At 38.5% G+C, this 26,722-nt stretch overlaps 1 protein-coding gene across 1 annotated transcript in view; it reads right to left on the bottom strand.

The window, feature by feature from the left end:
- The window catches only part of PARD3B (par-3 family cell polarity regulator beta), a 411,041-nt gene that overhangs the window by 213,076 nt on the left and 171,243 nt on the right, over window positions 1-26,722 (bottom strand). The window contains exons 7-11 of the mRNA XM_026088114.1: window positions 17,800-17,886; window positions 14,067-14,192; window positions 9,303-9,661; window positions 6,158-6,297; window positions 5,273-5,401 (exon numbers count right to left, since the gene is read on the bottom strand). Of these exons, the coding sequence (XP_025943899.1) occupies window positions 5,273-5,401; window positions 6,158-6,297; window positions 9,303-9,661; window positions 14,067-14,192; window positions 17,800-17,886 (841 nt within the window). The remainder of the gene's footprint in view (window positions 1-5,272; window positions 5,402-6,157; window positions 6,298-9,302; window positions 9,662-14,066; window positions 14,193-17,799; window positions 17,887-26,722) is intronic.

Genomic DNA, 26,722 nt, shown 5'->3' with positions numbered 1-26,722 from the left:
CACTGCTGGATTATAACGCTTATAAGGCCTTGAGAAAGAAAGCAACACCAGATGGAATACAGTTTCTGCAGCCCTCGAGACTGATGGTCATTAGCTCATAGAAAAGCACAACAAACATGTTTGCCGTCTTGATAGCTATATTGGTACCTAACAGTGAGGGCTCACTCCGCTATTGCAAAATGATAGATCTAGGTGAGAAAACATGTTTAAAATACTTGAATTACTCAAGCAATTTATTCCACATTGGAAAGGTTGGGAGACCCTCCAAAAGCTGGAAACAATAAAAATGATGGGGTACTTTTTTGCCACACCTTCTGTCCACAGGGACAGGCAAGAAAGTTCCTCATGCTGTGATTCCTTCTAAAGAATAACCTCTTACTGCCTCATATAAGCAGCAAGGCAACTAATTAACTGTGCCTCAACGCATACTTGCCAGTACTCTAGGCCACACTAAATATAAGTAACCATGCTCTGAAATAATTACATAATCAATGAAGGCTGAAAACCTTTGAGGTGCTGCACTGCACAATGCTTCCACGCTAAGAAGATACATTTGCATAGACACAACCAGCACTTTCTCAGCTATTCTAGATAAAGAGAAACTACAACCCCCAAACTAGCCACTCTCTCTCAAAAAATTCTTGGGCGCAGGTGGGGAGAGGTTTTGTAGCTTCACTGTTTGCAAAGTAATTCAAGATGAAGGGTGCCATGTGTGTTCATGATTTCCTTCTCTTTATCACGTAGAACAATTCGAGAACTGGATCTCATGTATGTTATTAAAATCCAATATATGTATATTGACCTATTTTTCTAACAGACTTTTTTCCCCTTTGAATAGAGACAGTGCAAGAGAGAATTGGTAATTGCTGGGATTATTTTGTGACTGAAAGCACTTGTCCATTTCAGGTTAATTGGGCATTAGAATCACTGCCTTAACCCACAAAAACAGGTGCAAAACCAGTTAAGTCCAGGCTGAAATTTCATCTATTATTTCCTGCAGATAAAAAGGTGAGAAACAATTAAGAGGAAGCAATAGAACATAAGCTTTGAATACTAAAAACAAAAAGGACAACACTTCAGGCATACAAGAAGTTCTCCTTCAGGCACAGAGTTCAAGGTAGTGGAAGGAATTAATTAGGAGAAGACAGAAACATAGAAGTTAATCACATGGTGAGCAGAAAAAATGCTTAATTGAACTTGCCTGTCATCATGCTTCCTTCCATTCTGTATAGTACACGCGTAAAAGAGAATCTGAGTTAAAGATCAACAGCTACATTATATACATGGTTGTTCTTTTAGCTTTTGTTGTAAAAATGCTGGTTTGCTTCCCTTCCTCTCCAATTCGTCACAGAGAATGTGCCAAAAAACCACAGAAATAGCGATTACAACTGAAACCGATAAGTAAAAAAGCTATCTTTAAAACAACATATAAAGTATAAGTAAAACTTACAGTATGTATGTGTTCTAACTTCAAGAAAGATGCACCTTAATCTTTTCAGTGCTTTATTATTTCTTGCAAGTGTGGTAAAAGGACACTTCTCTGCCTATTTGCATAAGATCCCCTAGCCTGAATGCTCATTAAAAGTACAAGAATATCTGCAAAAGAAAGGGGCTAAGAATTTCATAGGGCCACAGCATGGAATGGGTCACACCAGAGCTAATTCTCATTCAAGTAGCGTTGCTTTTGCCAACGGGGGGATGCAGGAAGAGGAGGGGAAAGAAGTGATCTTTGTATCATTATTAAAAGAAATGCTACCTTCAGACCACACATTTTTTCCTGGAAAAAGACAAGATGCAACAAACACATGATCAAAACACTGTGTTTTCTGGACAGAATAGAACAGCAGCCACGGTGTGACGGGCATTTCATTTACTTTGGTAACAGCTGGAAAATCCAAACCTGTTCAGTGGAGCCAGTTTCTCTCTGTAATCTTAAGCATCCTCTAGAAAACGATCAGCATTACAGTTTAAAACCCAAACGCACCTTACAGAATGCACTAATCACAGGCCAGTCTGTAGACAGTGGTAATTAAGTGAATCAAGATCTTCCCCTGAGTTTTGGAACCAGCTCCTTACTCAGCTGTTACATTGTCAACAGCTGGCGTGAATTACTAGTAACATTTGGCTAACTGGATAATAAGGAGGAGAGCCTGTGGTTGGTCCAAATTCTACTTTACTGATCTGCTTCAGTCAGAAAAAAAAAAAATCTCATTAGATCCTCTTATTCTCCCAACACTAGAAAGATTGGGCTTCCTATTTTATTCCCTCATTATGTGCAAACAATGTAACTGTATGACTCTCAGATGTTGCTAGGGCTAGCGTAACTGAAGCCCCAAATCACTATAATTTAATAATGCCCTTTTGAAACACTGATTCATCTTCACTCATATCACAGCTCTCTCTTGGCTGGTGGTAAAGGTTTGCTGCTCTGAATATATTTTTCTACTTGCTCGCAATTCATCAGCATATACCACAGTAACAACCTCCCCAAACTCTGCTTCCATCTAGCTTACTGAAGAGAAAACATTCCTGAGACCAAGCTTTCTCCAAACAGCTGCTTTGTTATGAGGGGAAGACAAACTATATTATTATAGATCCACACAACGAAATGCCACCTCCATTACTTTATTTTGTTTGCTTTGTGCCCATGCAGCTATCACATTCTTCCTAAAAATCAATGCAGGAACCAAGTTCAAGGTGAGCAACAAGCTCAAAAGTGATTTTGTGCATCATCTCTTAAGGGTCTAAATTCCAGTGGCATCTTTGCCGCAGGAAGCCGTGGAGAGCATGCTCATTTACTAAGCAGCCTTCTCCTTTTCCTTATAACAGGTAATGGGGAAGCTAAGGAAAACATCTACTCAGATTACATTCAAGTCCCCGGAGAACTGCTCTAAGGAAGAACAAGCCTGATATCAGGCAACTACTCTATTATTGCCAGGCATTAACACCCCCTTCCCATGTGTGTTTAGGTAAACACTGCATGCAACTTATGTAGTCTGAATATGCAGTTACAGCTGTCCTCGAAAACTACTGGATAATCCACTGCCTTTCCTTCCAAAAACAAACATTTAAAGCATTGGCTTTTTTCTCCCCTTTGATCAAAACAGCACTGTAACTTTTGAGGTAGTAGAGGATTAGTCTAATGCAATATTATGGATAAAGCTAAAAACAAACAGAAAAGCTAAACCAATTAAAAAAATTTTTTTTAATCTCTATTAAGACTATTTTCAGATGTCTCATGATTTCTATCAAGCATCATGTTCGTATCAACATCTGGTAGCTTAGTGGTACAGCAACCCACACTTTTGCAGTGAGCTACCAAACAGATGTTGCTGGAAGGTCTGGAATTTAGAAGGACTGGTTCCATAAAATTATCTGATGTACTTCAGTAACTTGCATTTATATTATATTGTACTTGATTGAGCTAATAAGAAATACAGAGCAGTATTAGAATTCACATATCATCACTAATACCGTGAGGGCCACCACCAGTGCATCGTTCTTTCACGGAAAAAGATATCTAAGCGAAGGTCAAGCCAGCAGGATAAATGTGGCTACCTTCAGGATCTCAATCAGGCCAGTCAAAAGTAACTCACCTTTTGAAAGGTAGTTAATCCTTGCTGTAGGGGCTAGAATTTAAGAGCAGGCATGTGTGGCACGTAAAAATTATAAATAGCTTTTACATTTCTACAGCCCGTTATTCCCACCCACTGTTACCAGATTTCCAAGATAATTTGGAATAAGATGGTAAAGAATAATGCTGGGGAAAGAGAAGAGAGAAAAGAAAATACACTTAAACTCCCACACTTTCCAAGCAATGTATTTTATAACTTAAAACACTATAAGGAAAAAAAAATTGTTGATGGGTAGCCTTATAAAAAATAAACCTTTACTTAGGAGAGCTGGTGGAGAAAAAGAGATCCTAAAAAGACAATTTAGTACTTCAGACTCAGAAACTTCCCCCACATTCACAAAGATACTGGCTACACAGCTCAAGGGCTTTCTAAACAGAGCCTTACAACTTAGCTACTTTGGGAACTACTGACAAGGAACACCTAATTCCAGCCCTGTCCCAGGTTAATTATTCTGCTATTATTTATCCTCCTTAAAAATTGCTCAATCGCAAAGGGAAAGGAAAATGAAAACAAAAATAGCTTTGTTCAGGCACTTCACATGTGCTCTACGTCAGGAACGGATGTACAGGAAAAAGTGGCCACCAGCTGCAGAAGAGAAAAGGGTCACGTGAGAGAACCGAACCTACGCTACCGTTTCCGATCCTCCTGCAGGCACCAGGCACCCACACCTCAGCAAGGTCCAAGCAATAACAAGAAAACAAATGGCAAACTGTTAGCAATGTTTTGTGAGAAAACATACTGGTGGATTGTTGTAGAAGACCATGCTAACAGTTTAAAGCAAAAGGAAAAGCAAAAGGGAGAAGGCATCTTCTTGAGAGAGAAAAAAAAAAAGCGGTTTGTGTTCTTTAAAAGAGATAAAGTGAGACAAAAGCAGGAAATGCTGTCCTTCCTTTATCCTGAGGACTTCTTAATGAAAGGTCAAGTATACCCATCAATCAAGATAAGGAAGAGGCGACTAAAGAGACGACCTTCTTTGAGGGGAAACAAGTATGTATCAGATAGCACTTTTGCATTAATGTAGCCTTCCTATGTCTATTTGAGACAAAAGAGAACACAATTTCATCCTAACATAAAAAAAGTGAAAACCGAGCATTTAAGATATGCTCTTGCATGATTGCTTTTATTCTATTTTTTCCTATTAAGTCAAAGAATAGCAGCCAAGGAAAAGCCTACTTCCAGAATTTGTGAGGAATATAATGGATTTCTAACCCTCAGCACTCAGGCAGTTTGGTTTCCCAGGCTTAGAAGATGCATCACCCAGGGGGCAGCCACCGTCATTAGTTACTGATAAGCAACAGGACTCATTAGAAACACTTCAAACTTCTAGGTTTAAAGGTTGTTGCTTTTTTGAAAGAGAATCCACTTTCCGTCATGCTTGACTTCACAGTTACAAACTTCATTTACAATATTCCTCTTTGAATTATGCTTATGATGTCACTTCTAGGATGAAAATCAAATTTCACGGAATTGTATCTAAAGTGGCTAAAATCAAATGTAAATACTTTTCAAGCACAAGTCTTATACAGTTATCCTTCATTGGCTTTCTCAGCCAACAACAGTTCACTTCTTTTTCTTGGGCCAATTTTAAAACATGTTACTCTTCCTGGAGAGTGGAATTGAACTAATTCTAAGTTTACCAGCTCTCGAGGTAGAAAGGCGTCCTCCTGGCGAGCCACAATCAGAGACACCGTTTCGCCTTGTTTTGTGCTCCTCAGCATAGCTACCAGCTCCTCCTGGGTCCTGCCAGCGATGTCCCGTCCATTCACCTAAGACACAGAAGAACAAAAGACTTTAAACATGTCTCTTTTTTGTCATTTTCCCCTTACCCAGGACAGGTGTCAGTCAGTGACTGAGAGCAAAGAACTAGCAACAGTTCCCTCACTGCTCTCCCTCTGGCCCTGCGCAAATCACTTAACCTTTTTTGCTCATTTTCACCATCTGTTAAAGCAGGTTTGTAGTACTTACCCACCTTGCAGGGGGTTTTTGAGGCTTAATTAGTTTGCAAAGCACTTTGAAGATGAAAAGTACCAAAACAAGACCTAAGTATTATTAAAACTGTTTGCCTTAAGAGCTTTTTGAGGTTACTAAGTAGAAGTAACCCATTAGATAATGAGAGTGTACGTCACAAGAGATCTGAAAATTTTAAACGGATCAATTTTAACAAAACTGCCTTAAAATGAGCACTTAAAAATCCTGAACATTAATCACAGATTTTTTAGGACATGGCTGCCAAGGCAAAACATGCTTTCTTTCTAAACTGATATTTATATGCTTTAAGAACCAAAATATTATCAGATCTCCCCTTGCTCAAACAGCCCATGGACCCTTCTGAAACAGCTCACCTTTCTCCAAATTGTGGTGTAACACAATTATTGACAAACAGTAAGAAAGCCATGGGCCTTTTTACTAAGGTCAGTAATTTTCACCATATACATCAGTAGTAGGTATAGGAAATAAAATATACATGTAAAACCCAGCAATCGATACTCAGCAACGCAAATAAAATGAATGCTTATTCTAACCTCCAGGATTCTGTCTCCTGACTGTAAACGACCATCTTTTACTGCTGCACCTTTTGGTAAAATATTCTTCACAAAAATAGGACCAGGCCCATGTACTGAAGAGTCTCTGGTAACCACAGTGAAACCAAGTCCTTCTGGACCTAGAAGATCAGATAAAGAATTCCCAGCATAAATTTCAACAAACAAATGACGATCATTAAAATAACTAAGTAATCAATGTCAATAACATATATATCACAGACACTCGTTCAAGTTAGCTCTTAAAAACAGAAAGTAAACAAAAAGCTGTAAACATGAGCATATTTTCCACATGGCCTAGAGAAGAACTATATCAATGTCAGAACACATATGTTCAAACCCTCTTGAAAGAGCGACAAATGGAAATGCTTTTGGGTAACTCGCATTAAAACAGGAGTTCCAATTTGTTCTGTATCAAAGACAATACCTTTTCTTTAAGTGGTTTTAGAATCTGCCTTCATATGAATGTCGGTGTATCCAAGCAATCAGAATTGCTTAGTTATGAGCATAAACATAATTTCGCTGGTTTTATGAAACTTGGTGAAAAGTGGACAAACATCATGATTTGAATGCCAAAACTGCAGACTACAGACATGCTTTAAGAAAGGACAAGTGGTGTTTCAAAGCTGCTATTAATGAAGTCATTTGCAGCTTGGAAATAAACAACTCCAAACGTTAATAGGTAGATGTTTTAACAAATAAAGAATTAGGTAGTAAAATCAATATTAGCTGGTATTGATTATAAACTACCAAAATCACCCAGGAATAGCAGGGTCCATAGAAATCTCTTTACATTGAGCAGTTTGATTGCTAGTTACGTGATAGTTTCTGGAGATCTCATCATGTCAGTATCACATTCCTATCATTTCTAAAAATATAAATTACAAGTTCAAAATCCAAAGCATTACATCTAACATGGGGAAACTCTGAAGTAGGTTTTATGTTAACACAAAGCTTAAGAGTTCAGAAGTAAAAATGAGTGATTTAAGTTAAGAAATAACAAAAATTAAGAAATGACAGCTTGATTACACTCATTATGTGTTAAAAGAATAAAGTTAGACATTTTTAAAAAGGACCACTTCTAGCATCAAATTTAGCTCTTAGCCAAATCAGAGAGAGAAATTAAACAGAAAATATAAATGCTAATTGGGATCTGCTTAAGCACATTTTACTAGATGTGCATAAACCTGCTGTTCCATACAAAGACAGACATCTGCATGGAGCAGCAATTAAAAATATACACGCTAAAAGGGCAATGCTGATAGCTAAGTAACTACAGATGTAAAGAAAAGGATCATACAAAATAAAAAGGGGAAGGACACAGGTAAATCTGTGGTCAACCTCCTGGACAACACGAAATAAAGGGGAGTATATACAAACATATCTTTAAAAGAATGTCACAAAAGTACTGGTCAATTAGTAGATATGAATCAAAAATAATAAAGAAACAGCAGCAACAGACAGTTTAAACTTTTATTCTGTATTTGCAAAAAAGTCTATACTCATATCACATGTTGTTAATGAAATACTTTCCACATATTCAGGAATGGAGATATTTTAAAATCTGTAGGTCCAGATAACATGCATCCAGAATTTACAGGAAAGCCAACTTTTGAGAACATTACTGTTAACATTCCTTCAACTTTTGAAGCAGAGGAAATTCCCAGAGGGCTGGAAGAATACTAACGGTGTGTCAGTGCTCACGGCCCTGTGATGGTCAGTATTTTATTTATTCAGCTAGCTTTAAAAAAAGGCCATTACTAAAAGTTTGAAGGTGACATCAAGGAGGAGATGGATAAATAATAAACAACAGGGGATATCCCAGCCAGTAAAGAGGGATAAATAACAAATATGAAAAAGAGGTCACAAGAAGGTAAGAATGATCAAACACCTCAATATGACCAAGAAGGGGCAGGGGAGAGCTTTAACGTGTGCGCCTGCGGGCTAGGGGGCCACAGCAGACAGTCAGCCAAACCCAAGTGCTTACTGAGACATTGCAACCACAAGGACCAAAGCTATTCTGGGGAGCATAGGCAGGAGGCGTACAAGAAGCAGGAGGTTAATACTTCTGTTTGGCACTGCCTAACCATTACTGAAATACCGCAGCCAGGTTTGATGCCCACTGTTCAGAACGGCACTGGCAAATTGGAAAGAATTCAGAAAGTACCAGCAAGAAAGATTAAAGGATTGGGATACCTATCCTGCGGCAAAAGATTCGCTGAGCTCCAGCCACAGAGCATGCTGAAGGTTAGACTAATGGGAATTTTAACTACCTCCACATGGAAAAGAAATTTGATAATAAAGGGCTCTTCACTCTGACAGACAAAAGCACAACCAGAGGGTGTTGCTGAAAACTGAATAGGGACAAACTTGAAACACAAGGCCCAAAATTAAGGATTATTAACCCCTAGCACAATTCACCTGTGGTCTGGGTGGTTTCTTCATCTTTGAATATTTTTTGTCCCCTAATGTGAATTCTGTAAGTTTTTGAAAGGCATGCTCTCATTCAGCTGCTGAATGTGAGGCTGGAATGAATTTGGGGAAATACTATGGCCTGTGTCATACAGAAGATCAGATGAGGGGATCACAGTGGCACTTCTGTGGCCTTGACTGTTAGAAGTCTGTTAATCACAGCAAAGTGGTCTCTCCAGCACCCTGTGGATCTGGGGGACTGCTCTGCACTTTGGCATATTCCAGCATTACATACCAGCTGCTTGCTCTGCTTCATCTGTTTTGGGCCGTTTTCCTTGGTCCTTCTCAGCAGTTACTAACACTCTTCTCTCTCTTCTTCCTTCTGGATTACAATGCCATTAAGGCTTTTGAAGTTATAAAGACTTTTTTTTCCCTTTTCTGTTCTGGTAATTTTTTGCTATCAAAAGGTGCAACGGCTTTACACTAATGCTAAGTCTCCTTTATCCTCTTCTCTCCATGATACCCTCTTCAAAAATAGACAAAATAGCGTAGAAAGAAATTCCCAAAATGTAATAGAAAAATTTTATTTTAAGCAAAAAATATCAGTGAACGAAATTGCTTGTACTCTTAATGTCACTAGTTCAGTTAAAAGTTAAGGTATCAGTAGAGAGCGCCTGATACAGAATCAATCATCTCATCATCTCCAAAGACTTACCTTTTTTCAGGTCTATCTTTATTTTCTTTGCATTTTTTTTATTGCCAAAGCCCATCAGGGGAGACAGTGAGGGCGAAGATGGCTTTCTACCCAGTCGTGGGAGGTTGGGGCTCTTAGTCTGCTGCAGTGTTGCCTGAACACCTGCCTCCAAGCTGCTTGTTCCAGAAAGATTAATCATTTTCAGGGTAGGTTTTGGATGAACAGGAGGTGGAATCTTTGTTTTTGGAACTCCTTCTTCATTATCCAGAAAACAAAGGGGAGCAATAACAGACTTTTCGTATTGATCTCGATTATAAGGAGGAAGAACTTCCAAGATGACACTTTGAAATTTCATTGCCTGACGGAAGATGTCCTGAGCCCTTTAAAAGAAAGTTATGAAAATACACATAACAAACCAGAAAATGTGGGCAAAGTTTGAAGTTGTTTACAAAGAATAAGAGAAAAATCTATCTTAAATATGAAGAAATAACATTACCTTCCAACCTACAGGGTCCCTTTTCTAAAAAGTAAGCATAAAATAAGATTTCTGTAGTACAGCATTTCCTTACATTTCAAGTAGAACAGCACATCCAGCAGGATCCCCAGGCTGCTATGAAAACATATCAGCCTGAACAAACAAGTGAAGACAATTCTTCATATAGGGCATCAAGAGAAGGGAGATTCTGATGGCAAAAGCTCACCAAAAAACTCTTGAAGTCACAGATTACTACTTTTTGGTATTTGTCTGTTACATATTTTCTTGTTGACATACAGGCACGCTGAGCACATACAACCGACTGCTCTGGTCAACAGCAGCTGTTGGTGGACACTCCTAACCCTGAGAAACCCCAGGCCTCCAGTTTTATTTATTTATTTATTTTTGAGTATAGCCTGACCAACCCTCAGATTCCTTCACCATCCCTAATGCAACTGCTGGCTGATTCCATAGCAATAGGAAAGGACGAGGGTATGGGATATATGGACGTCTTCAGAAGAAATGTGGTGACGCAGAAGGCGCAACTATCTGCGTATTTGGCACTCCCAGATGAAAACCCCCTACCCTGGAGAGCAAAGGCAGTGGGGAGAGCGCTGTGGGAAGGTATTCTTCCCAGCATCACTCTCAAGGGTTAGACTACAGGAGAACTGTAACAGCACTGTCCCAGTGTGCCTGCAGGAGTTGTAGGTTACACACACTCACGTATGTGAAGGTTTTCCAGGACATACCTTATCCTGATTGTGAAACCACAGTATGCACACAGTGTAAGGGTGCAAAATCTTAACTGGGTTTCTCTCTCTCCCCATCCTCATCCTTGCAAGTAGCCGCTTGGTCACATGCTACAAGGTAATTTAATAACTCAGTTTCAGGAGATGAATATTTTAAAAATATAAAAGAGAAAATATAAGATCGCCTTCAAACAGAAAATAGTGGAAATAACACAAGCCATCCTGTGGGAAAGCCTAAATGGAGTCTTCAGGGGCAAAATAACTGGCTGCACTTCAAAGGGAAAAAGTAACGGATGGAGAAATTTACATTTCTTGAGACCCCAAACGCATACTTTAAAGAAGTAAGGGACTCTGTTAAAAGAGGTGCTAAAAACTCTGCAACACAACAGAATGTAATTGAATAGATTAACAGTAATTGAAAAAGCAGACCAACAGCCCCAATTTATAAATTATAAACATGGGAATACAGAAAGTAGGCTGCTGCTTTTACAGCTGCAGAAGCCGCAATCATCAGGAGCAGTACTAGAAAGCGCCACTGAAACAAACTACAATGGAAAGACACAGTATGTAACAGTCTCCACTAACTGTTAAAACAGCTTTTACAAAGATTATGAGGAACTGTCAATTCAGTATTAACACACAGATTTTCCTCTCAAGGGAGACCCTGATGACTATTTCTGTGTCAGCAGTCATGGGGACACTACCTCCTCGCATCGGTTAGCGTTCCTGCGTTCGGTAACTCTGACTTCTGTCGGGTTACTATAGTTCTCATGCCAGAGGAAAACTAAAAAGGGGATCCCACCAAGATCAACGTCAGCCTGGAAAGCTACTTCCTCCAGTCGTTCTCTACAGTCAGCAAGGAGACATGATGCAGGAGGTTATTCAGGGGAGGTAATTCAGAACAACCACCTAAAAGCCCACAGACCCGATTAGAGCCAGTCCAAAATATCCCCCCTGTCCAATCTGCAAAATACATATACTGTAGATGTCAAGTCCCCATTGCCCACACTTTTTCTCTTCAGGTCCAATGCCATTGCACCACACTACTTGTTAATATAAGGCTTCTCCAGAAGGTGACTTAGACAAACTAAGATGGGCTTCTGCTTTGAATCACCTTTTAATCACTTCTCTCCTGATGACAGAAGGATTGCCTAAGGAGATTAGTTTCTCTGAACTACAGTTTGTCTTTGTAAATACCCCTTCCAACTCCCCACAACCTCTGACAAAATTGGAGAAAGCAAAGTGTCCTACATCTCTCATTTTCCAGGGCAAGTGACAGAGAACAGGAAAGACGATTGCAATGTTTCCAAGTATCCCAGAATCAAGTAACCTTAGAGAAAAGCACATGCTGGAGTCCTTCACTCTGCACATCCCCACAGGCTTAGGCCTCTGGAAATCTCCTCCATTCTGAAGAGAGCACAAAGCATACAGCAAATTTGTAAACAAAAAGGCACATACAATTTTGAAGGAGGTGGGTTTGATCCAGGCAAAATCTCATTTGAAAAGGATACATCTTCATTATAGAACAGCACAGATGAAGCAACCAACATTTTAATTTTATTTCTATATAAAAGTATAGAAAGTTAACTCTCATAATCTCATATCACTCAGTTAACTCATAGTCCTCAGCTAATTCCTGTAATTTCAATTTGTATTTTCTGTATACTCGTATGAAACTATCAACTTCTTCTGTCCAAGATGCAACACTATTATACCAATTACCAGGGCTTACAGCTGTTAATAACACTGCTGTATTATCTCTAGATTCATAAGGCAATGAATACTCTACACTTGTATTCTGACCTACATAACACCATACCTATATATATCCCCTACGACTTGGCGATAAATGTGCCTGTACAAATACTGAAGGCTGGAGTATTGTTTTAGCTCTGCTAAATTTTCATTTTCCATCTTAAATCTATTCATTTTCCTTGTCAAAATCGTTTTTCCCATAGATAATTTCCCAAAGAGCCACGTATCACACAAGAGGAGATTTTTAACGTAATTTTCAGCATTTCATTCTGAGACCCAAAGACCCTGACTCAGCAGTTAAATATGCTTAAGCAAACTTCTCAAACACATGATTAAGTTTTGGCATATTCTTAAATCTCATCAACTTCAAAGGAACTTGAATATAAATTTCTAACAGTTATAAAATCTTTGACTTGTGGACTTCTTCCACGGGATGCACCAACCTCTGCACAGATTTAGCACCTATTGACAAACAGTTTGCTTTCCTTGACTACGTTCTGCAGACTTCTTAAGTAGGGTTTCACAGACATCCATGGTCCACAGGCAAGTGGCAAAACACAAGCTTTTACTTGTGCTCATGTTTAGGTGTTTTGATGAAAAGAAGTTTTTCCTAGAACTGCGATTAACCACATAAGCGATCTGACAGCACTTAAGTGATAGGAGACTTCAGCAAACAGGTTCAGTGGATGACGGTTTCCTAGTATCCCCTGTGAACATTTGGTAAAATGAAGTAGATGAAAATCCCAGAGGAACATTTTTCCTTCTCCATAGCATGGAGAGGTAGGAAATCCCAGGAAAATATTTTCTTTTATTAAAGCTGGTACCTTATACAGGAATTTTCCACTAGTGGAAGTGTATGACAAGTGCCAGAAGTTATGTACTAGCACACAGAATATATTTACCACCACGTATGCAGAAAGCAGCAACTAGATAACACACGAGGAGGCAAAAACACAGCCACAGGAACCAGGTAATACCTACTATAGAACTACAGTGGTTTTATCAAAGCCTCTTTTGCAAATATGTATCCCTAACAATGAAATTCTGTATTTGATTTTAGTCTAGAAACCTTGAACATTTGGCTTACTGTTTGGAAAATTAAGTTTTAACTCCCTTGAGATCTCAATAAGTTTTTGTTATATTATGAATAATCACTCAGCTGTCTAAACACATGGATTAAGAGTAAAAACAAATTACTATTTAATTACTACAGCAAATATCTGAACTTTGAGAGGTTATTCTTTTTGCAGCAGTGTCACATCAATTCACAGCCAATCAAAGCAACCTGTTACTTAAAGTAATTTGAGATAGATAAATGTCTACAGATTTCTAATAAAAGGTAAGACTTACTCAACTAATCACAGATTGACAGTACTAATATTCCTAAAAATTTAAATGCTGTAAAAGCTACAGCACCAAAAAAAATAATCTAATTTCATTAAAACCATCTGCAAGAAACAAAGAAAATACGCCCCAAAGTTGGTTCATTTGGAATGTCTTGAGAAGAACAAATTAGGAAGAATATGTGGAAAAGTATGAGAAGAATTAGAAAGTGAAGATAACTGCTAAAAACTTCATGTTTTTTAAATTAAAAGCCAAAAAGGTTCACTATGAAGACTACAAGAAGATTCTGCTCCTCAAATATCACTGCATTTAGATGTTTCAGAAGGAAAACTACAAAGTTTCTGACAACTATTTTGCACGTATTTTAAATAAATATTAATCACCTCATGTAATTAATAAACACAGCATTGTATAAAATTCTGCTAGCTAAAAGTACCGATAAAACAATAAAATAGCACTCACTGTGCAAAGGTTTTATCTATAAGGTCCACGTGGTTAATTTTCACAATGCATTCATTTTCATGGAAAAGTCCATCACGTCTAGATCTGCTGTTCTCCTCAATACCACGGATAAAGAGTCCCAGCATCCTAAAAGGCAAAAAAAAGTATTGACTCCTTATTCTGTTGGGATGCACTTATACCAGCCAAAAATAGACATAAATCTCTACTGTACAGGAGAGCAGATAAACTATGAGCAGAACATTATGAGGTGCTTAATCTAAAAGAAGGATTTCCAGCTCTTTCTTTCATTAACAGGCTGGGGACTCCAAAAAACACCAAGATGAATTGTTGGACACTAAAGCTATATTACTTGCTGGAACTGCAGGAGGCATTAGTCCTGTAGGTCACACTTGGAGAAATGGAAGAAAACATCTAGATCTCCCCATCTTGACAATATTTAAATGTAGTTTATGCAGCATGTGTCTATCACTAAAAAAAATAAGATAAATTGCTCCGAAGGAAAGCACAAACAGATTAATGTTTTAACTAGACTACAATAAAATAAACTAGCATGACAATAAGATTAAAAAAAAGTTTCTACAAGCTTTGAAAAGTCTCTGAAATCTTTCAGTTCCCAAAGCCCCATGTCTTGATAAATGAGAGCAATACTATCTACCTATGTTGCAGAACAGCAGCAGAACATCAAAAATCTAAGGGGTTTTTTGTTTGTTTTTTAACCAGGTTACATGCAAATTGCAAATGGAGGTGTAGCACAGACACCTCCGATAATGCGTTAAGCAGACGAGCGTGGATAGTGCCAGAGTCCAGTGTGGCTACCTCTGCTGAGACTGCTAGGCTTCTTCTGATCTATCTTGGCTATCTCTATAATGCAGACTACAGTCCAGTGTAGATGTATCCAATGAAACCAATATAATCTCCCAAATAACTGACAAGTGCATGTTTGTGAAGACCTTTTATAACCCATTTTTATCCACTAAATTTCCATACCACATTAGCATCAAAGACAGATGACCTTTAGAGACCATTTTCTATTGGTTTTACTCCATAAAATATTAATGTGCAATTTCCAACTTTGCCAGCACTCCAGTCGCAGAACAGAAGTATTGTACTTCTTCTCAAATTCATGATTGCCCCTAATAATTAAGTCCATTCAACAGATTCACAGCAACCTATTAACTATTTTAAAATGACACTATATTCACTATACGTCTGATTTTAAGTTTATTGCAGAATAAGGTTCAGAAATTCATGTTTATGTCTAAAGCAATGTAATTCAAATGAGAACTTGATTCCTACTGAATACTACTTTTTCAAAACATCTCACCAAATTAAAAAAATCCATCACATGAAGATTCTCTTGCAACCTGTGTTACCCTTTGCTAAACAAGTTAGAGGGACAGTGATGGTGAGAAACCCTGGCCATATTGATGATAGAAACATCCAACTAGATGCAACCAAAAAACTAAATATTAAAACCTAATTAAATATAATTAGGTGAAGATATAAGCTAATAAAAGTAGGTAAATTAAAAAAATTACAAATTAAGTCAGTTGCTATAATCTTCACTAATCCTATTGTGCCCAGATGCTACAACCATATAATGCTACAGAATCGCCCACTGGTATGAAATTCCTTATGTGCACTGTGGTGTATGAACAAGTGGCTTGAGTTAAGTACACTGTGGCTGTTTAAACTCATCACTCTATTACTTTTATTTTCTACAGTCTTAATTTTAGCATTATTTTAATGCACTTTTTAAATTTAATTTTCTGTTTTAATAATGTCTAAGTGCAAAAGAAAGGGAAGAAATTATTTCAATTAGTTTTGTAGTTTATATACAAACTAAGATTTTGTAAATCAGTAAGATGTTTTAACTAACTCTGGAAAAAAATTTGCTCTACAGCACCACGAGGTCTGTTATAAAGCCAGCATTACCTTATTAGAAGATAACAATTTACAACTGAAATATCAGATCAGCTAGTCATGGCTAGTTTGCTCCCATAAATTGTACCATATCATTAAGAGAAATAAAAGAGGCTCTTCTGTACTTTCTCATGGTTTGATGAGTTTAAGTTTATACAATAGTCTCAGGCTTGATTAAGTAAGAGGGACAAGTGATTTAAGTCACTCTAGTACTTTTACAGCAGAATCAGTATGGTTCTGACAAAGGTCTTTAAAATTTCAAGACAACTGGCTAAACAAGTGGTTTGTCAAAAAAAAAAAAAAAAGAGCTTGCACTGAGGCACTCCCAAAAGCATTTGTAAATAAGGATATACTAACATGCACACAAAGTAGGTCAAGGAGCTCCACTGTTTTTTCATGGAGATCTTTGAAAGGTCCACACAATGCAGCGAGACTTCAATACAGCAACATATTATGCTGATAAAAATTAGTGATTTTAATATTTACGATTTTATCACATCTTCTACCTAAGGATCTCGAAACGCACTACACACATTTCTAAAACCTTTATGGCATGCCTATAACATAAATGACTACTGTCTCCATTTCCCGATGGGTAACAGACAGTGTGCCATGCCCGAGGCAAAAGAGGCAGCCTGCAATAGAGCCAAGGACACTACTTGGACCTCCTCAATTCCCATCCCAGACCAACTTTCCTCTTAAGCTAGTGATGACATTTAGCCAGGCAGCAGGTGGTCATCTACTTTCCCCACTGGAAATAAAACATCCTGTGGGAATTTGGGTCCACCCCCAACCTCAGATCTTGCCGAGGAGACGTTTACACACACATCCCTCTACAAGGCAATCAAATCCTTCTCATTCTCTGCCCAACATAAAAGTTGACAAGTAAAGAAACATTTAAGGATTAGACAATTTCTACATTTGCAATGATAATTGGCTTTGTGTTACAGGCAGCCATTTTACTATACAGTGATGTCAATTATGGCATTGGCAATTTCCCATCTCTTATTCAGGACTGCCAGTGTCAAATTAACTCTGGCTGAATCTCTATATGTCAACTTTCAGCCTAGAAAGAATTTTTACATCTGAGTTACTTAGCTTGGAAAACAGTTATAATGAAAATGCTGACACAGTCTTAACCACAGTACATCAATATGAGCATGCTGCTATAATAGGCTTTTGTGATCTCAAGAGACTATGTTAAATCATTTATAATTAAAGTAATTGTATTGTGACAAAGAAAAGTTCATGGTATAGTACACATTTTATAAATGCTATACAACCAAATCTGAAAGGTGGCTTAAAAAATTGAGGCATGACCAGGCAAGCACTTTTTTTTTTTTTTTTTAAACACTTTTCTTGTCTGATATGCCATTAAGAAAGGGCCTGGGAAGAGAAATCCAACGGGAGGGTGGGAGGAAACACACACACCTTTACAGTTACACTTAAACACTTTTCTTGTCTGATATGCCATTAAGAAAGGGCCTGGGAAGAGAAATCCAACGGGAGGGTGGGAGGAAACACACACACCTTTACAGTTACATTATTCTACAGGAATCTGGTTTATCGTTCAGAAAAGAAAAGCAGAGGCAGTTGAAGGGACAAATAGGCCATACAGCGGTTGGTATTGTCTTAGTATATAACTTAGAAAGTAAACATTTTGGTAACGGAAGACAGCGTCATAGACTCAATCACCCATTTTCTTTTAAGCGTTTGCTCTTCCCCATGGTTTCACAGGAGATATTTTGAGAGAACCACAGTGGAAATCCTTTCATTAACATACTCCCGAACAACAAAGAAACCATCTTACCTTCCACTCAAAGATGAAAAAAAGGGCACTACATGTATTCCCAGGGGTCCACCTTCTCCAGAAATCTCCACTATTTTTGTCATTTCACTAAAAAAGAGCACAGGGAAACACACAAAATTCCGTGAAGCAGCATATGAGATGTTAAAAACATTTGTCATTTGATCTAATAGCAGAAACAAAGCCAAAGGATACTAGCCTCAGAGCTGACTAACGCATATAAAACATGATGAAATGTAAAATGGCTAACAAACTCTTTGATTTTGTAGATTAGGATTTGTGTGCCTTGAATAAGGAAAAAAGACACCAAAATAAAAGTTTTCCTAAGTCAATCCTTAAGTTAACCAGAAGAAACATTAGTATCTCAGCTATTAAGCTGAGAGACACTTCATTCTAAAAATATCTGGTTTTAACTATTCCAGATGTTAAGAATAAAGTAACTTCTATAACTTCAGCTTCACATGAGCTGCTTCAGCCAGTTTCGCCATGTAGACAAGTTGTAAACATGATCATACGCACCCATACATCACTGATGTCCTTAAGGACATCAAACAGGTAAGCAAACCAGCCAAATTTTATTTCGGCGTTTATTCTCTGCCCTCAGCTGCATGCAGCCTCACTGACATACAAAAAACAAACCAAAGGGAAATGAGAAGGTGACTCAGCTCTCTCCATGAGCAAGTTCCCCTCCCCAAACACCACCGTCAGTAACCTCGGCACTGGCTTGGCCAGCGCACCAGAATTTTTGCCTTCTCGTGGCTATGCTGTTCCAGTTTCCATAGAGCGTTTTACACCGATAGCCTTGCAGTGACCTTCATTCAATTCTGGGGGGTGGTGATTGGAAAAGGAAGGTGCTGAGATTGGCCTGGAAGCTCTGAAGGGGGGGGGGGGGGAGAAAAGAAACTAAAAACCTCCTTACTTCAGTAGATCAAGTTCCTACTTTCTATGCTCATCTACACTTTCCGCAAACCCTTCCCTCCCCACCCGAAACAGCACTGACACCACGGAGACAGCAGGTCAGTAGCCAGCGGGTGTCTGCGGGGTATTTCCCGTCAGGTCAGGCAAACCCCAGCTGGTTCAGGCAGCGCGAAGTTCTGCCTCGGCCCCACACCGGTCCCGCAGCGCTCAGCAAACGCGCACAGCCGCTTCCCCTATCGCCTCGAAGCGCTGGAGACAGCGGCGGCGGCGGCGCACCGGCTGCACCCGGACGCGGCAACGCGCAGTCCCGCCACACTAGATAGAGCACGCAAACACGTGCATCCTGAAGCTCTTGCTCCAGGACAAGGGATCCTGGACACATTCTGGCATTGCTTTTCTAATAAAGCAGTATTTTTTTTTTTTTTTTTGGTTAAGAGCCTTTATTCAGTTGCATAATAATTAATCAGAAGCAACATGGCCTAGATACCATAATTCTTATCTCGCTCAGCTAAATATCGCATGGAACCAGAAAACAAGTTTATGTAGTTTTCTTTCAAGTTTTTTTTGTAATTTATTCTTCCAAGTAAGCTGCCACTGGAGTGGATTTATATTCCATTAAAATGAAATGGACAGTGCCTGAACAACAAATCATCATTGATCCCAGCATAAAAGATTTTTATATTACTATAGTGATAATACCAGCATTATCAACAGGCATGTCTATTCAGTGAATTTCCTTTCCTTTCTTCCCCTCCCTTTGTGACTCAAGCAGGGAGCTCCTGACAAAATATTTGTGCTTCTTCCAGATTTTTAGTTAATGCATTTTTTTCTTGTGAAATTGTTCAGAAAGGCTAGAGTCTAATCAGGATAGTTACAAAAAACTCAAAAAAAAAAAGTATGTGCAGAAAGTTAATTCTTCTTTCAGCTTCATCTTCTACTTCCTCCAATTCTCTTATTAGTAGACAAAAATTATAATTAAAAGGCTATTTTTATTACAGTTTGAACTTGTTTGGAACCAAAGTGTACCAGGGAATTAAGTAGCTGACACCTACAGATCCAGAAAATAATCAAAAGTAGTGAATGGGTTTTCATTTGTACAGGCAGAATTTAAATAAATTAATAAATGAAAATGAAAATTGTCCCCAGATAACCCTGTGTTGTTTAAGTACCTGCAGGGAAGAGCTGTCTTCCTAAATAACTGTAAGATAGAATAAGAATTTTCTGAGGGCAATCATGATAGACAGCTTACCTGTCATCTTAAATTAATGTATTTACAGCTATAAGCAGGCTCAAAGAAAGAAGAAAATATGAGTTTATTTTTAAAACGAACATAAAACCTACACACTAAGAAAAATAGGATTCTTTCTGCAAACAAACAGTGCGCACATACATTGTGCGTTAGTTTTTAAAACACCGTGACACATCCTAGAAGTTAGAGATACACTAAATACCCAGAACAAGAGTGCACTCTATATATACAAAAAAGGTTTTTAAAAGTATTTTTAACCAAAAAAATCATGCCTCAGAATGACTTTTCTTTCTCAAATAAATTTGCTTTAGTTACATGTGGTACTAAATGTCCCCTTAGAAAAGCATTAATAAATTGATTAAGGCTTAAGATTAAAGGCTTGGAAAAATTTGGGAGACAACTCATCAGCCAGTCAGCAGGCAGCCCGCTCCGGCAGCGGGCCCCCTGCCCCCAGGAGCGGCCGAACAGCGGCAGCGCACCGCTGCCTGCCCACCCTGCCCGCGGGGGCAGTCGGGGAGCCGTGGCTGGATGAGAGCCTAGGCTCCCGAGGCTACCAGCAAGCCGCTGACACTTTGAAGCTACATACAGGTACGGTGGGTATCTCTCAACTGTTTTAAATATCACGCGCCTGATCTGAAGGGAACTGGTGAGGCAATTCATGTTATAAAACTTTCTTGGAACATCCTTTGAAGTTCACAATCACTTGGATGAACCTTAAATTCAATGATTCTAATTATTAAACTCTGCAGGCACAAGAGACTCCAAGGTGCTAGGACATCGAGGCTCACAGAGTCAAGTTAAAAAACTGGAGCAAAGAGGTGCGAGTGTGGAAAGGTCTCCCGCTGCTGGCTGATAGCTGTGATACTGCCAACAGAAAATGTAACTTATGGACCTTCTGCAAAACTCAACACATTAAAAAAAACTCACTCCCAACAAGAAAAAAAGTTACCTTCTGAGAGTTGGTGCAAAAATCACTCCACTCCCAGCCACACTGCCTGTCCTATGAAGGCAGCCTATAAAGACTCAGAGCCTGACTGCCAGCCGGGATGGGAGGCAGGGAGCGCGGTGCGCAGGTGAGCGAGGCTTGCAGCGTGCCTGGGTGGCTACCCTGCGAGCATCGCCAGCACATTCTCCAGGTACAGCCAGAGCTATTTCCTCTGGAAATCTTGTCCTCACTGGGTTTGCAGCCCAATTTCTACACAGTAAGCACAGACAGGTTCTTATAGCAGTCAAAATAAAGAAACTTCTAAAAAGTGTTTATTTCGGTGAAACACGTCTGGACTTCAGGGTTCACCTCGACTAGAAACACTGCACTTGAGCTTCTCCAGATGCATGCTCACGTCTCCCTTTCCCTCGGCTACACTAAACCGTCCTCAGAGGTCTCCACGAGGAGACAACATCTGCTAGCATTACCTGACTCTTGTCTCCAAGACCGCATTTGACATCGCGCTATTGATTTTTAACCTGAAGAAACTATCATCATTTACTATGTAAATTCTTTATTGCTTGATGTTTATTGATTTCTGCCAGATTCTTTACAGTCCATCACATTTGTCAGGAAGGCTTACCATGCATGTTGTTAAAAATGTTGACAAGTACAGTTTAGCAAAGAGAGAATACGTGCGCATGCACATGCGGGTATGGGTGTAGTGAACATGCACAACAGTTCATTTTTAATTCAGAAAGCAAAGTTTTTAAATGGACTGCTGCATATTTAGAGTAGTTAATTATGTAACCTGATCTTCAGACTGACAGTGCCCATGTTGCCAAATACTATAGCTCTCTCTCCTGAAAAGATACTAGGAATTAACATCAAATATACAATGCGAAAAAACTGTTAGCTAAAAAAGTCTATACAAACTTCCCACCAATACCAAAAAACTAACCTGAGCCACTGAACTCACTGATGCTTAAAAGGGACCTCTCTCAAGAGATAAAGGATTTGTAATTTTGGAGCAGGCTTTTGTTCTCTAAGGGGCTTTGACCTTCCCAAATTATTAAACGCTCAGAGGATCTTGGTAGGATTTCTCTTGGGGAACGCAACTGGTGGAGCCTGTAGTGGATTAACTGCTTTGCAACTTACTGAAGACAGTAATTCCCAAACTTTTCTGGAAGAAGCTTCTTTCCACACGGGTTACCACGCAAAATCTGTCATCATGCACATGTCACAACAAGAAGCTACTGGCCGAGTGAACACAGATCAAATATTTACCATTCCAATGGCTTATTCTTTTGCCCTCTACCATTTTAGCTCTATTCAACACTTGCACGCAACTCTTCAGTCCAGGCACAACATGATGATGCAACACTCTTTGAACTCCTCACACATTTTTTAAGAGAAGGTACAGATCAGCAAGCTGCTGGATCTGAAAAAATCTCTTAGCCCAGGACATCAGTGCTGTCCTTGCAAACAGAAATGTAGAGCTGCAATTCTGAACATGCTTTGTGGCGTTTGTACTGACCACAGCCAAGTAAGAGGCAAAGAAAATGTCACTCAGATGCAGGGAGCTCACAGATAAAGTTATCGAACTGCTCTTCCTTGCTTGTATTTCACAAGCACCTTCAGTCATACCAGCCAGTGCTTACGCTCCATAAGATTAAAGCATCCATGAACAAAGGCCGCTGACATGTGGTGGAGAGCACAGAGTTATCGGCAATGTCCAGGTACCACAGAAATATTTAGAAGAGGAAGCACACACAGTTTTATCCAATAAAGAGGGTGATGACCATGTATTTATTTCATATATTAAAACAGTACAGTTGCTGATGGTAATATAATATCTGTACCCCTCTTTCCAGAGACAACAGAGACAGCCTTGCAGAGCCAGCTCAGCAAGTGGGGTCAGAAAAGCACTTTTTTTTCTTTCCCCTTTTAAACCAGATGCTCAAAGCTCTGACCAAAATGACACGGAAACCATAAAGGAGAAACTGGAGCTGAAGGTGCTAGATAGGGTTAATACAATGAAAGACATGAGAAAACCTGAACAATACCTAAATACTGATGGAGAGCACGCTGCAAGGAGAGCAAGAAAGCAACTGAACACGCAGAGTCGAGAAGGAGATTTCCAGCCAGAGTGGAGCTGAGGATACTGCTCACTCTCTTCTAAGAGATGTGTTTTTCAATTATTACCCACAAAGTTTATATACTTAATATGGAATAATGCTGAAATCCTCCAATTTCAGGTTTGAAGAGGTAATCAGTCCTCCTCTCATAACAAAAATGCGCTAATCTAGCAAAGATGTCACTGAAATCCAGATTTTTCCCTACTATATTTAACTCTCATGAGATCAACTGTCTAAAAATTTAGAGACAAATCAAACAGGCTGCAGGCAACAGGGTCCCCCCCTTTTTTTCCCCCCCTTTTTTCATATCAAGTTGCTCCACCTCTGTTTTCATGCTGTAAGACTAATGCAAGACAGAAGGATATAAGAAGGTTTAAAAAAAGTAAAAAACGGAGGAGGAAAAAATGCTGTAGTTATGCTTAATTATGTATCTACAATGGTTATACCAAGGAACTGTGACCCTAACCTCTGCTAAAAAGAAGTGGGAAGACAGCAAAACGGAGCATAATGAAAACACATAACGAATTATCTATGCATAAAATACTCTTTGAGTTCCAACTAATCCACTGCTAATATGCTAAACATACACTTCCAAACAGATTAATGTTTACTGTTCCTTAACATAGTTATTTTTACTAAAAAAAAAAAACCCTGTAAAACAAATTTTTCAAAAACAGTATTTCTATTCTGTGTAAAGGGATTGAATTCTAGGGGTCATGACAAATTTCTACCCAACTTCTGTACAATACTGACATCCCACTATTACTTTAAAAATCTCTAAGTCCTAGTCCAGAACAGGAAGTTAAGCAAGGAAAAATACCAAATTTTATACCCAGATGGTATTAGTTTGGTTTCACTTATTCCAAACATCACCTTTATTAGGAAATCCAAAATTTAAAAATCACCTTCACAAGTTACAGGAGTATTGTCATTAGTTCTGTCTTGATTTATTCTGTTAAAACAAGTGCCAATGACACAACATTTAAAGACTCTTCTCCAGCAAAGGTCAACTTTCAATAAACCAAGTTAAGACTTCCAGACACCTAAAGGACAAGGTCCTGAAAAGTTTCCCAGTACTTTTACAGTGAAAGAAAATTCAGGTAAAGAAGCTTCCTTCTGATTAGCTTCTGAATACTTCTTGAAAGTCGCCCACACTCCTACTACTCTCATTTATTTCATTTACTTAAGGTGCAACCTTCTTATTTTACCTACTTAAATCAATGAACTGTTTTTCTTCAAATGGAAGTTTTCCTACTGAGTGAGAAATATAAAACAAGACAAGTCTGAAGCTTTTAACTTCAACAGACTAGGTTTCAAAATCTTAAAATATTAATCATGATATTCTTTTTTTTCTGCTTCCCTCTGAAATATCCATTATTGGCTGCAGCTAGATGAGGGACACTAACCTCAGATAGGTTGGTGCTCTGATGAGTTTCAGATAATTTGCTAAGGAGTCTAGCTACTATTTTTCTTAAGTGCTATATATCATAATGATCACCAGACTGGATGACAAGAAGAAATATTTTCTGGTGAAACCAGCAGAGACAGTAGTGGTTTTCTTCTTTCTTCCATAGCATGAAGGAGCTCACAATCAGACTGAAATATTAGCTTCATTAACATCATTTAATTTAACATGACATATTTAAATGAGAGTTAATGGCCTGTAAGAAATCATGACTTGGTGGTCCATCATGGCCCTAACGTCTTTGAAATATAACAAGAGACCCCCGCAAATTAGTATTATTAATAATATTTTTCCAGAAAGAACAGTGCAAAAAGAACCAAAATAGATCTTAAGATGTTAGCTTCATTATTTGTGGAAGGAACTGTTTTTATTAATAAAGAGGCTTATAACATATAATTTACTTAGATTCAGTTAAATTAAAATATCAGTAAGATATATAGATGGTCTCTAATGACTGTTTCACTATTTTTTCTTTCAATTCTTCATGGAGAAAACACTTTTGTAAAAAAGTTTTTAAAACAACTATTCCCTTTTTCTTTTTATGGAAAAAGCCATAGGCAAGCACAATCACTGCCTTAACATTTATATTTGTTGACTTTTGAAATCCCAGTAAGCTTGACAGAAACCAATTTCCTTTGTTTTACAAAATAATGTTTTCTGCACTCCTCCTAAATTCACTAAATTTCAAGAAACTGGAATATATTACAAATAGATGTATTTGAATATATTTCACAATGTTGAGAAAAAAATTCCTCATACTACCCATTTCAATACTTGCAGGCAAAAAAAGTGTTTTTAATAATCTCAACATCCTCAACATAGCGTGCATGGGCCACATATATTTTACTAGAATTACTTTGCTGGGGTTCTGTATTTAAGGAAACACTGCTTCTTTTTGTTTTTTTTTGACCAATACGTTTTTTCAATGTATCAGTGCGGATCCAGATTATGAGGACTCATTATATCTCCAAACAGAACTATAAGCAATGCAGCAAGGTAGTTAGGAATATACTGTTCTGGCCCCTGCACCAGCTTTTCCTCTGCTCCCTGTCTGTTCAACACTTCGATGCTCAGTCGTCAGTTGGGTGGGCCCCAGTCTATATTCTTTATCACTTTTCCTTCCATACTCCTCCAAGATTGCAGAATTCACCAAAAGTCATAAGAGATCTACAGACAATCTATTCCTTTTATTGACTGTTATGCGACATGCAAGAGAAGACACTTTGGAGATTAAATACTTCTGGAATGTATCACAGAGACCTTTTTCACTGCCAAAGTTTCCAATGACACAACCAGAATCAGGATACGGAGACTAAAGCAAGGAACATCGCAAGCTCCTTCTGAAGACTCCCAAGTGTGAACATCAACTTGGGTAATTTTATAAGCAACAATATGCTCTCAGAAAAACAACAGCATAGGTCATAAGAGCACTCAGATGATCTAAAACACACGAGTAAAAGCATAAGGACAACAATAAATAGGAGCATAGCATGAGCAGAGCTTGATTAATCCCATTAACAAGTTGACAGATCAAAAGACATTAAAGGAACAAATGAGTGCATATATTTGGTCATGCATAATAATTACCTCAGGTGAAATAAGCTGTAGAAGTCTTTAGCTACATTCCATAAAGAGAAAGAAAAAAAACATTAGCAACTAAGCTGACTAGGTTCAATACCTGCATGATGAACACTAATCAGTTAGTGTGTAGCTTAGAGAACCGGCAGGTGCAGAGAGCGCTGGAAGAGCACTCCAATTCTTTTTCATGACGATACCATTCTAAAAATATACATCTGTTTCAGCAGGCACATGAGAAGAAACTAGAAAATGGCATACAAAGCAGGTGATGAGGGCTCCAAGAGGGAGGAAAAATGCAAACAATCAGATGGATGAGTTCTCTCTGAAGAAATGAAAAAGACATGGAATGATGACATAGAAGAAAGACTAAGAAACTAAACATCTTGCATGGAAGAGAGTGAGTTTTGATGTGCTCAAAAAGGAAAGGTGATATTTCTATCAAAATCCTGGCATGGGCCATGTCAAGACCAAAGTTAAAGTCCCTTCTCTGACTTCCCTGACAGACTTTGGGCATATAATTTCATGCCTCTTGCCTAGACCCCCTTTAGGTAAAATGGGAATATTAACATTTCTGTTTTTTCTCAGAGGTTTGTAGGGATAAATGCTCTAAGATATGCGATATTGCAAGGTTTTTATTTTATACTGTTTTGACA

This window comes from Apteryx rowi, unplaced genomic scaffold (genome assembly GCF_003343035.1).
Source record: "Apteryx rowi isolate R43461 unplaced genomic scaffold, aptRow1 scaffold_12, whole genome shotgun sequence".
Classification (NCBI taxonomy): Eukaryota; Metazoa; Chordata; class Aves; order Apterygiformes; family Apterygidae; genus Apteryx; species Apteryx rowi.
This window is presented reverse-complemented; position numbering and strand designations above follow the sequence as displayed.